The 12,042-nt window shown below is 49.1% G+C and overlaps 1 protein-coding gene across 1 annotated transcript in view; it reads left to right on the top strand.

Annotated features, from left to right (window-relative positions):
- BARX2 (BARX homeobox 2) overlaps positions 1-12,042 on the top strand; it is a 69,516-nt gene that overhangs the window by 51,569 nt on the left and 5,905 nt on the right. The window contains exons 2-3 of the mRNA XM_019942065.3: positions 6,425-6,722; positions 11,715-11,799. Coding sequence (XP_019797624.1) covers positions 6,425-6,722; positions 11,715-11,799 — 383 coding nt within the window. The remainder of the gene's footprint in view (positions 1-6,424; positions 6,723-11,714; positions 11,800-12,042) is intronic.

The following is a 12,042-nucleotide window of genomic DNA, read 5'->3' as shown; positions in this document are numbered from 1 at the left end:
TGCATACGAATGCACGGAGGGTAAGAAGATGCACCTGCATAGTTCACAAGCAGGTCTGCTTTCTTGATACGAAAATCCATCTGTTTTCTTTTGGCTCATTCACAGAGCACCAAACCACTAAAGTGAAAAGAGGAAAAGAAAGGGAACTAACAGTGATGAAATTCCCACCAGGTACTTCACATACCCTAATGCATTTAATCTTCCCAGTAAGATACCAGGGGGAACTGTTATTAGCCCTACTTTACAGAAGAGGAAATTGAAATGAAGAAAGTTTTGATAACCTGCTCAAGTTCACTCCACAAGTCAGTGAGGTCCTGTTCTTTCCACTGCCCCAAATTACCAGCCAGTCTGCAGGGACGTGAGCCGATGGGAATACTTCGGTGTGGGTGGTTTTATGATTTTTCCCAGGACACTCAGCCAGAGCTACCCAGTTGTTCCACTGAGTCTTTCTTTCAGGTTAACCGTCAGGGATACCATCTCTACCTGTGGCTTTGTGTGTGTTGCTTGTCCCTTGGAAGCTTTCTGCGGGTATACAGGTCACACATTCCCGGGACATAACTCAGTAAAGCAGGCAGCTTAGAGATCCTTATCCACTCAGACATTTGGACCTCGCTTGTGTCAACCGGAATAGTGGGCGTGGAGAGCCATTTTGGGGACTGGCGTGTTGGAGCAATGGAAGAGGAGCGCCCAGGAGGTGTGTGGAAGCCAACACTGTGCTTTGGGGACTCTGCTCTGGGGTTCACGTCCAGCTGTAACTGGGGCGACTGGCCTCCGCGGGGAAGGAGGACTTATGTTGGGGAGATGTGCCTGGAATCTGCCACCCTGGACCGTGCCCATGCTTGGCCCAAGTGCGTTCGTATGCGTGATCTACACTCAGTTTGCAGAATCCACGTGACGGAAAATTCTGTTTAGCCTCCCAAATGGTCTGCATCTCCCCAGGCTCCCTGGGATGTCCCTGGGCATCAGCCTACCACGAATGTGCTCAGGTTTTCTAATCCAAAAACAGATTCTCAAGACGGCCAAACATTTGGCAGGCAGCTATTCTAGGTATAGGATACACGCGGTTATGTGATATCCATCCCACAGCCAAACATTGGTTCGGGGGATGGGTTGAAGGAAAGCGGCTATTAGAAAATGCATTCACTGTGGTCATGTTTACACTCCTTTTGTCAACTAAAAATGTTTAAACAAAGTCTTTGGTTCATGACAGTCATGACTCCCTCTCAGTAGCAGATAATGTGCTTGAATTTCACAAGTGTATGTAAATGAGCCAGGGTGGCGGGACAGCTGTCTTTAGTCCACGTTTTCACATAGTGATAATTCTCAGGAAAAGAGAAAGACATACTTAATACATAGTGTTATACATTACTTGCCTTCTCAGTAACCCAAGTCCCCCACCCCACAATGTATGAGCTAAGTTATAATTCCCCCCTATTTTTAAAATCTAAATTTGATTTTTAGCCAAAATATAAATAGATGGCTGGAGTATCTCACAGTGCTTTTGTGAGAATATCAGATGTGGGTGTGTAAGTGCTCTGTGAAATGAGAGCTCTGGGCCGATCCTATTTTGTTGGAAATCGGGTCGTATTTTAAAACAAGAAAGACATAGAGCAGCTGGCGAGAATATGTTTGGTCCCACTTTTCTGGTCCCGTTGGTTTGCCTCTCAGGAGACGCAGTGCTTTGCTGCACACGCATTACCCACCCTGTGTCCTGGTCCAGCCACACTTGTTCCTTCCTTAGGGACACATGTCAAATACTAAAACCTCAACACAGTGCTTCACGGCAATTGTATTTATTTACTACAGTGATGGTCCTCCTGAATCCCCCAAATATTTATCAGCATCCCAGTGGCCTTGTGGGTGCATCTCCAACATCAGAAGGTGCTCTCTGCCCCTGGGGAGAGGTGCAGTTTTGTCACTGAATCTGCATCAGAACATTGGGTCAGGATTCCTGAAACTACAGACTTTGGTGATTGGAATGTTGCCTTAAATCACTACCATTCTTCTGAAGTTTTTTGTTTTGTTTTTGGTTTTTAATGAAGGTTTTCATTGGGTTTAAGCTTTATGGAACCAAGTGGCATAAATCTCCAAAAGCTATTTTTAATTACTAGCAATTTCTTTCAACCTACCAGAGAACAGGATCATCAAAAGAATCATCTTTCCTGATAGTAATCTATAAGGTCAATGGAAGTCTAATAAATTTTCAGTGGGATTTGCTTTTTAAGAGACTAACAAGTTGATTCTAAAATTCAACTGGAAAAATTAATTAATGACAATAGCCGAGAAAACTCTGTAGAAAAGATAAAAAGGGGAAATTTGTTCTGCCAGATAATAAAACTCCCTAAACCCTACAATAATAAAAGTGGAATGGTCCTATCATAGGACACATTAGTTCAGTAGAATAGAGTCCAGAAACAGACACATGCATTCATGACGTAACCCAGCTATTTCTAGGGCCCCATATGGCCCAGTATCTATAGAATTATACTCAAAGACAACAGAAATCTGATTACAGAAGCCTTGAATGGGAAGATCTTTAGTTTTACTTAAAGGAATATATTCAAGGATTTTACCCAGTACACCCCTAAAATGTTTTTCAGAAATCCTCTCAAAGTAGCCTTCACTCTCCCCAGAGTTGCAGACTCATGGCGGCCTCAAAAAAAATCTGCCCCCCCTCTCTGATCCACCTGATTTCCTAACTCTTCTCTCCCCGACGCCTCCTCATTCCGCACACCCACTGCCCCCACGTAGAGGCACCTCACCTATTTATAACCATCCCGACAGAGGGCAGCCCTTGGGAAGGGTGGTTCTTGTCCCAGTTTGGCTGCTTGTCTAGAAAGCAGGAGATTCTCAGACTTCTGGTGACTAAAATTCCCCAGTAGACGCTCAGAATTCTGATAAACAAAAATTCCCAACTTCATTTCATTGGGAACTTAATGTACCTTAAGGCCGGCATTTTAAGTCATGGGGTTAAATAAACCCCAATAAAGGGTCTGGGGGTTGTTGGCTATCCATTTAGAAAAAATAAAGTGACATGTTTATACTTTACAAAATAAACACTTTGTAACTATGTGTTTCAGTAGATTAGAATACCTTATTACTAGATTTGGAACATATATATGTCTGTATATACACAGGAACAATTATGGAAGTCTACCTCTAAGATTTGGGATTGAAAACTGGGAGGGGAGACTTCTATTTTATATATTTCTGAATTGTTTTAAAAATTTTTTTATAAGAAATTGTGCTACTTTGGTAATGAAAACAAAATAGCAGTATAAGAAGCTTTTAGATACTTTTTAAAATATATTATAACTTTATTCTTTTTTTTTTTTTTTTTTTTTTTTTGCGCCTCTCACTGTTGTGGCCTCTCCCGTTGCGGAGCACAGGCTCCGGACACACAGGCTCAGTGGCCATGGCTCACGGGCCCAGCTGCTCCATGGCATGTGGGGTCTTCCTGGACCGGGGCACGAACCCGCGTCCCCTGCATTGGCAGGCGAACTGTCAACCACTGTGCCACCAGGGAAGCCCCATAACTTTATTCTTTTTAAAATTAATTAATTAATTTATTATTTTTGGCTACATTGGGTCTTCATTGCTGTGCGCGGGCTTTCTTTAGTTGTGGTGAGCAGGGGCTACTCTTCGTTGGGGTGCACAGGTTTCTCATTGCGGTGGCTTCTCTTGTTGCGGAGCATGGGCTCTAGGCGCGTGGGCTTCAGTAGTTGTGCACGCAGGCTCAGTAGTTGTGGTTTGCACGCTCTAGAGCGCAGGCTCAGTAGTTGTGGCGCATGGGCTTAGCTGCTCCGCGGCATGTGGGATTTTCCTGGACCAGGGCTTGAACCTGTGTCCCCTGCATTGGCAGGCGGATTCCCAACCACTGCGCCACCAGGGAAGACCTACATACTTTTTTGGAAAAGTAGCATTTCATAATGTATACAGATCCAAAACTACTGTCCCAGGTATCCTGATTTTCTCATTATAAAATATCATTTTTTTTCGTTAAAAGAATCCATGACAAAAACCCTCAAGTGTTAGCCTTGGCTGGAGAGTCAATGGAAGTCATGATTTATTGTTTAATAGCTTTGTGGTTTCTACTGGGCCTTACTAGACATGTAGTCAAAGAACAAGAGAAGTTATCTCTTTTAATAACTATGACTGGGGTCCAAAACAGAAGCATGGAAATGAGTAAGAAGAGAAATGCCAACCCAGAGGAGAGAGAGCTTACACGTAGCACCTGGGTGCTTCTGTGACCTTGGTTGGTTTTAACCCGGGACGAGTGTGAGTGATGTTTGGCTCCAACGCTCACCTTGCCCTTGTAGTGAGCTGTCAGGTCTGGGCTGAGTCCCAAAGGGCAGCCACAGAATCTTCTCTGTTTTCATCAGATATCAAGATGGGCTTGGGATGATGTGCTTTTGTGACATCGGTATATTAGAGTTTGAAAAATTCTTCGAAGTTACCTACTTTTACACACTTGTACAAATGACAAAACTGAGCCCCAGAGGGATAAAACTGTTTCCATAGGTAATGATGGTGACATTTTAAACCCAATACTATGGAACAATGAAAAGGAAGAGCTTTTTCACTTGAACTTTAAAGTATCAGCAAACAAAGGATGTTGCAGCCATCAACCATCAGCCACTATCTATCTCCACCCCGGTGGTGAGCCTTGAGGGAACTCAGGGTGGAGACAAATGGGCTGCCTGGCTGCCTGCTGCCAAGCCCTCGGCCACTGCAGCCGCCCCCCCCCCCCCACCAACGGTGCCCCCTGAGGGGACTCAGGATGGGAAGGAACAGGACACTGGCCCCAGAGAGCTGAGGTGCACATCAAAGGAATGATTTCAATGAGCCCAGACTCTTTCTTCTCATACATAGAAAAGCGCTAAATTCATTGACTTGAGACGTCCTGTTTTCTTTTTCGTTTTTATTGGAGTATAGTTGCTTTACAATGTTGTGTCAGTTTCTGCTGTACAGCACAGTGAATCAGCTATATGTATACATATATCCCCTCTTTTTTGGATTTCCTTCCCATTTAGGTCACCACTGAGCACTGAGTAGAGTTCCCTGTGCTGTACAGTAGGTTCTCATTAGTTATCTGTTTTATACAAAGTGGTGTATATATGTCAATCCCAATCTCCCAATTCATCCCACCGCCTCCCTCCCCGCCTCGGTATCCATACATTTGTTCTCTACATCTGTGTCTCTATTTCTGCTTTGTAAATAAGTTCATCTCTACCATTTTTCTAGATTCCACATATAAGTGATATTATACAATATTTGTTTTTCTCCTTCTGACTTACTTCACGCTGTATGACAGTCTCTAGGTCTATCCATGGTTCTGTTTAATTAACAGAATTAATCTTTTGATGTTCTGACCACCTGGTCTTTGTTGCAAAAACTCCTGTATATCCTAGTGTCCCCTCACCTCTTCAGAGCAGTCCCCCAGAGCTATCTGAGAGGCTGCCTCCCTGGCTTGAAGTCCTCAGAAAGTCCAAAAATATAAAACATAATTCTCAACTTTTAGGTTGTGCAATTTTTTTCAGTCGACAAAAGACAGAACAGATTCTTGGACAGAAAAGTCCTCTTGCCTTGAAATTCCTAAAGCAGAAGAGGCACAAAACTAGGGTGGAGGCCACCACACCCCTACCCCTGCACACCCGTGACAGACATCGCTAATCAACCTCAGCTCGAATTCTTCAGCCAGGCTCCGACCCAGCCTGAGAATCCTCCTTAACACAGTGCCAGAGGCAGCCAGTGTAATGGATCTGAATTTTCATGTGAATTAAAATCTTTTTGGCCTCCTCTTCTAAGTGATGCATCCGTGTGATTCATGATGTGGTAACAGCCCTGGACTTCAAGCCAGAACCTGGTTTGACTCCTGAGTCTGCTTGTTCCTAGCTCTGTGACACCATCAAGTCCCTCAGGTTTTCTGGGGCTGTTTTTTTGTCTCTGAAATGAGGGAGTTGAATTAAATAACCCTTAAGCATCCTTCCAGCTCTGAAAAATGTTACGATTCAAGGTATGTAGACTTCTCAGGGAGAATTTATAGTTACAGCCACGTATTTTTATAAAGACCCGAGGTGCTTCTCAGGTGCACTGTATATTACAGATCCTTTTCAGCTTCCTTAAGTATGTGTTTCTAGCTATATCTGAGTACTTCTTCCCATCTGCTCAGTGCCATTGACCCGTATCTCTGAAACCAGCATTTAGGGGTTCAAACGGGAGAGATGGGGAAAGGTTCACTTCAAACTAGACCAGGCTGAGCAAATCTGCGTGTGCCCTGCCCACCCAGCCTTCCCCCATTTATACGTCCCTGTGAACAGGAGGCCCTGCCAGACAGATGGGTCTCGGCCCGGGGTCCTCTGAGGGCCTCTGGCCCCCTTCCCCCACGGCTCCTGTGCGACCTGCCTCCCTGCTTGTCTTCCAGGCCCCGCTTCCCTTCGGGCATATCCTCTCCTCTCGGTGATCACCCGACAGCCCACAGTCATCCCCCACCTGGTCCCCGCCACCCCGGGAGTCGCCCAGGCTCTGTCCCGCCACCCGGCCGCCGAGGCCACCTCTGCCGAGGCTGCGGGCGAGAACCACGGCAGCAGCGAGTCGGAGACGGAGCAGCCCACGCCCCGGCAGAAGAAGCCCCGCCGGAGCCGCACCATCTTCACCGAGCTGCAGCTCATGGGCCTGGAGAAAAAGTTCCAGAAGCAGAAGTACTTGTCCACCCCAGACAGGTGAGGACACGGGGAGGGGACTGTCTGCCGGGAAGGCCCTTGAGCAGGGGGACTCCTTTGGTTCTTGGCATGGGACGGAGAGCCACAGGACTGTTCTAGAGTTTGTGCAGGACAGTATGGCAGGAATCTGTCCATCCCTCGGCTCGTGCCACCTCAGCCTGGGTTTAACAGAAGCCAGCCCACGTGCATTCATCTCAGCCCGGGACCCTGCCTGCTACTGAATTTATACTTCTCCCTATATCCCTGTATATTAGTTTCTCCAGTACAACCAGCAAAGCAAAGCTTAGCCAGTGCTTACCCAGGCTCTCCGTTGGGAAACAGGTTTGGTGTTTAAAGCCACTTGCACTTAGGGTCAGATGCAGTGGGACTGGACCCACAACTGGGGTCCCTGATCTCCTCAGGCCCCTCCCCAGCCTCCAACCCCCAACTGGCTCAGTGGGTCGGCCCGGCTCCTGCCTGGACGCGCCGGATTGACGGGACTGTGGAGCTGTCAGGTGTCTCGCTAGATCTGACAGGTAGCAAGTCAGAAGCATCTGGCTGAGATCTAAGAGGACCTGGAAGAGGGGCCCTTCTTTAAACCCTTCTGAGATCCCAGCGAGGGCAGCTGCGACCCCTGCTTTACTCACAGGCTTCAATACCTCTCCGCTTTCTTTAGTTCAGCATCTTAACAAAAAAATACGCTGCGAGAGTGTGTGTCTTACCTTGTCCCTCACACTCACTCTGGAATGGCTGAGCTAATGTGTGATCCTGTTTATTGGGAGGATTTTGCAGGTACTTTTTCCCTTCTTTTGCTCACTGCCTTGTCCATATCAGGCTTGACCCTACTCCTGTTAAAGAGAAGGGAAGGAAACTCAAATGCATCTCTTAAGCTATTTTATTAGCTGTTCAATCAAAACTTAAGTGAGAGAGGAGGCTGCAGATCACTGACTGGAAGGGAACTTGTTTACCGATTCAGTTAGTTGAGCACCCACCGGCTGTGTGCCAGGCACTGTGCCAGGGATTATGGGTCCAGAAAGTAGCAGACAAGAGACCTGCTCTAGAGGAGGTCACGGGGAAGGACGAGGCTGTGGTAATGACATCACGACGCCGGGTGTGGGTGCCGGCACGTTCCCGCGGGCTGCAGGAGCACAGAGGTGTTGCTGAGCATGTTGGCGGGGGCTGAGAAGCCTTCTCGGAGGAGGCAACCTCTTCAAAAGAGCTTTCATCCCAGGAGGGAGAGAGCCCTCCACAGAGGGAGCGACACATAAAAGGCACAGATGGGCTCGACGGGCGTGCTGAGGGCCCTGCAGGTGGTCGGGCGTCTCCAGCTTCAGGTGTGTGTGTGGGGGGGGCATGGTGGGAGATGAGGCCGCAGAGGCAGGAAGGACCCTGTACATCTGGCCAAAGATTAGGGACTTTGTCATGTAGGCCGTGCGTCAGCAGCCATGAAGAGCCGGAAGCAACATGGCCAGATTTACTTTTCACATTCCCACACTGGTAGCACCACAGGTGGCTGTTAGGGAAGAGATGGAGCAGGGAAAGCAGGTGGACAGAGTCCAGGGAGGGTCACTGAATGTCACCACCTGAAATAAGGTGATGACAGTGGGAGCAGAGAGGAGAGACTAGATCGGAGAACAGTTCTGAGGCTGGAACAGACAGATGTTGGCATGAGGAAGAGAGCTGAGAATTCTGTGGTTCCTGGATGGGCCACCAGGTAAGGGGGACAAACATTATCTGAAGCTGGAAGACTGAGGACAGAGTGGGTTTGGAGGGGAGCATGTTCTATTTCGGACGTGAGCAGTTTGGGGCACCTTCGGGCAGACAGCGGAGACAGGGCTGTGAATTGGGGATTAATAAACGGGACCTCTAGGTATCGAATGGCTACTCTGATGCCCCGAGCGTGTAATGGAGAGCCTCATGTACTTGTCACCCAGGAAGGGTGGGCACCCCGATTTAAGAATCAGCGTGCTCAGGTGACATTTTAGGCCTACTTTGGAAGTCAGCAAATTGTTTTCGCAGAAACGTTTGTTCTAATTAAACCTCCTGGGGCTTCCTGATACCTGCCCAGGCACCTCTCAGGTGAGCTACGCGGGCTTCATCCACTTGCTGGGGTAGGAGAACCCTCTGGTGGGCGTGGAGGCTGCAGCCCGAGCCACCCTGCCAGCTGTTCCTCTCCTCATACGTGACCGGGGCCATGAGCACGCCCTCCTCCCACAGTGCACTCCCTCTTCCCCTTTGTTTGTTTCTCCGGTTTCCTGGGTGACCCCATCTAAGCGAATATGCAGGGTAGTGAGAATTTGTAAGGGTGGCAGGTAATGAGAGGAGGCCGATGACAGTGAAGCATGTTTCTGGAGCCAGAGTGAGTCAGGGGCGCATTTTTCCCAAGTGAGCTCACCTCGTTTGCTCATGCGGTGGCAGAGCTGTGAACTTGAACCTTCCGTTCACTAATGCACCTGATGGCCTCAGGTGAACCGGCCGGGAAGGCACGGGGGGAGCCGGGGGAGACCTGGGAGACCTGTGGGATGGCCCCCTGGGCTCTTGATGCTTTAACGAACAGCTCCTTGGGAAGCAGGGCTTCGTTAGTGGGGAGAGTAAGGGCTGCTGGCACTGGGAATTTACTAGCTTCAGTCTGTTAATCACTTTCAGTAAAACTGTCACCTTCCAGTGGCCCTTTTACTGGGACAAACAGATATGTGTGAATGCTGACTGAAGCCAGGAGCTGAAGTTGCTGGAAGGAACACGGTTTTTATTATCGGAGATTGAAATTGGGCTCTCTGGTCACAGCAGGGGGGCTGGGCCGCTGCACCTGGAGTGCCAGGAGCTGTACCTGGAACCTTCACTCCTGTACCTGCTGGTCTCCCTGATGGTGAGATGTCGCTCGTTACTCCTCAGCTTAGAGAAAGTTGCAGCTGAGGACTCGCACCCGAGATTCCCCGCAGCCCAGGCTGGCGGCTGTGCAGGCTGCTGTGAGATGGTGGACGTTACATCCACAGCTCAACCCTCAGATACCCCGGGGCCTCCCAAAGTGGTGGTCCCTGCTCAAGCTGTGTCAGGGGTGCTGCGTGACAAGTCCACGCTGCTCCAGGGACCAGGGTTGGGACCTTGGCGGGGGGTGGGGGGGGCGCAGCTCGTGTGGGCTCCTTCCAGCCAGAGGTGGTCCTTCCAGCGGGTGCTCAGGTGGACCTGGGGTTGTCATCAGTAAACACAGGTCAACACTTCCAACAGTCTCAGGGCCTGAGGTGGACAACCTCAGCCTGGCTCCCTTTCCCGTTTCATATGCTCCGCTCGGGTTGTCTGCGGCTCCTTCAGATGCAGCGTCCCCGAAGGCCTGAGCGAGAGCCTCCCTCCGACAGACCTATCTCGTACAAAAGGCCGATGAGTGGAGGGAGCCCCTGTACAGGGGGAGGCACACAGACGTCAGCAGACTTGAGCCCTACCTCCACTTCTTTCTCTAGGACCACCTAGCAGGGGTCAGCACAGTTTTTCCGTGCAGGGCCAGAGAGTAGGTATTTTAGGCTTTGTGGGCCATGCGGTCTGTGTCACAACTACTCAGCTCTGAGGTTGTAGCACGAAAGCAACCACAGACAATATGTAAACGAATGAATGTGTCTGTGTTCCGATAAAACTTTATTCACAAAAAACAGGTGGTGGACAGGACTTCGCCGTGGTCGCCGAGAGAGTCTAGTCTCTCTGAGCCTCAGATCTCTCACCTGTAAGATGGGAATAATCATACCTGCTTCACAGCAGGAAGGAATAGACGTGAAAAGAATAAACGAAAGGCATAAAGACGCAGACGTAGAGAATGGACTTGAGGACATGGGGAGGGGGAAGGGTAAGCTGGGACGAAGTGAGAGGGTGGCCTGGACATATATACACTACCAAACGTAAGGTAGATAGCTAGTGGGAAGCAGCCGCATAGCACAGGGAGATCAACTTGGTGCTTTGTGACCACCTAGAGGGGTGGGACAGGGAGGGTGGGAGGGAGGGAGACGCAAGAGGGAAGAGATATGGGGACATATGTATATGTATAACTGATTCACTTTGTTATAAAGCAGAAACTAACACACCATTGTAAGCAACTATACTCCAATAAAGATGTTAAAAAAAGAAGAAACGAGGTGGTACATGTCAGGGGCTCTGCACACAGCCTGGGACGTGGTGGTGCTCTGGAAACAGGTGCCGTGTTGTTAGAATTAGCTCCAACTGCATACTTCCCCGGGAATGGCTTTGACGTTCAGGGCTTTGCAGGAGGCTACAGAGAAATGCAGGACCACGCTCAGCCGTGAAATGGGAAGGAGGCGGCGCTACGGGTGTAATGTTTATTTTGGAAGCTGGCATCATAACAGTTGAGGGCAGCGGTGGTGGATGAGTCAATCCATCGAAAGGTATTTGTGAGCCCTTGTTCTGGATTCAGAGTGCGGTCGGCACTTTCGCGACCGTAAAAGCAGCAGTTGAGTTAGGAAGTCAACTCTTGCAGTTCAGTTAGGGAGGCAGAAATAACTCATGTGAAGCAATCAGAGACCGGCGAGAACTCAGAGCCACCTGGGTGATGGGTAACCTGGGTAGAGGAGGCAACCTGCTTGGTGGGAGGGGCAGCAGCAGGCTCACCCCCGGGAGGTGGGGCTTGAGCCAGACTGAGTGATGAGCGGGATTCTGATAAGGAAAATACGGCTTTACCTTTTCTCCCCAGTTTGGATTTTGGAGCAGAGCCTTCCTTTTGTACAGGATCAGAGTAAGGAGCCTGTCGGGTCAGGAAGAGGGCTTTGCAGTGAAGGCTCAGAAATGCTTTTCGGTTCCAGTGTAGACAGTCCTTGGGCTTGGGCATCTGTTTGTTAGCTTCCCAGAGTTTCCTCCATAGGATTCTTGGAAGGAAAGCAAAGCTCTTCGGGGAGGAATTGGTTTAATGGGGAGGTCCACGCGTTGGTAGCAGTGCCTAGAGGTAGCCAACAGGACCCCACCTTTGCTGCCCTTTCCCCTCTTCCTCATCCTTCCTCTGTCTCTCGTGCCTTGTAGGTTGGACTTGGCCCAGTCTCTGGGACTCACTCAACTGCAGGTGAAGACTTGGTACCAGAACCGCAGGATGAAATGGAAGAAAATGGTAAGAAAGAGAGTAGGTCTTACCACGGGCCCATCGTGACACGAGAAATTCTTCTTACAGGGCTGCTAAGAAGGCAGGAAGGACCATTTGGTGGTTTGAGCTCCAGAGATTGGAAGGCCTTTTAAGATGCTGGCTAGGAGGGAGGCTGTTTGAATTAATAGGATAAGCCCTTCTTTCTGACCTGGATTTCCTGACCAGAAGGATATTCTTTTTCACAGTTTCATTAGAAATAAAATAAAAAGA

Source organism: Tursiops truncatus, chromosome 8 (genome assembly GCF_011762595.2).
Source record: "Tursiops truncatus isolate mTurTru1 chromosome 8, mTurTru1.mat.Y, whole genome shotgun sequence".
NCBI lineage: Eukaryota > Metazoa > Chordata > Mammalia > Artiodactyla > Delphinidae > Tursiops > Tursiops truncatus.
The sequence above is the reverse complement of the archived record's forward strand: the minus strand, read 5'-3'. Positions and strand labels throughout refer to the sequence as shown.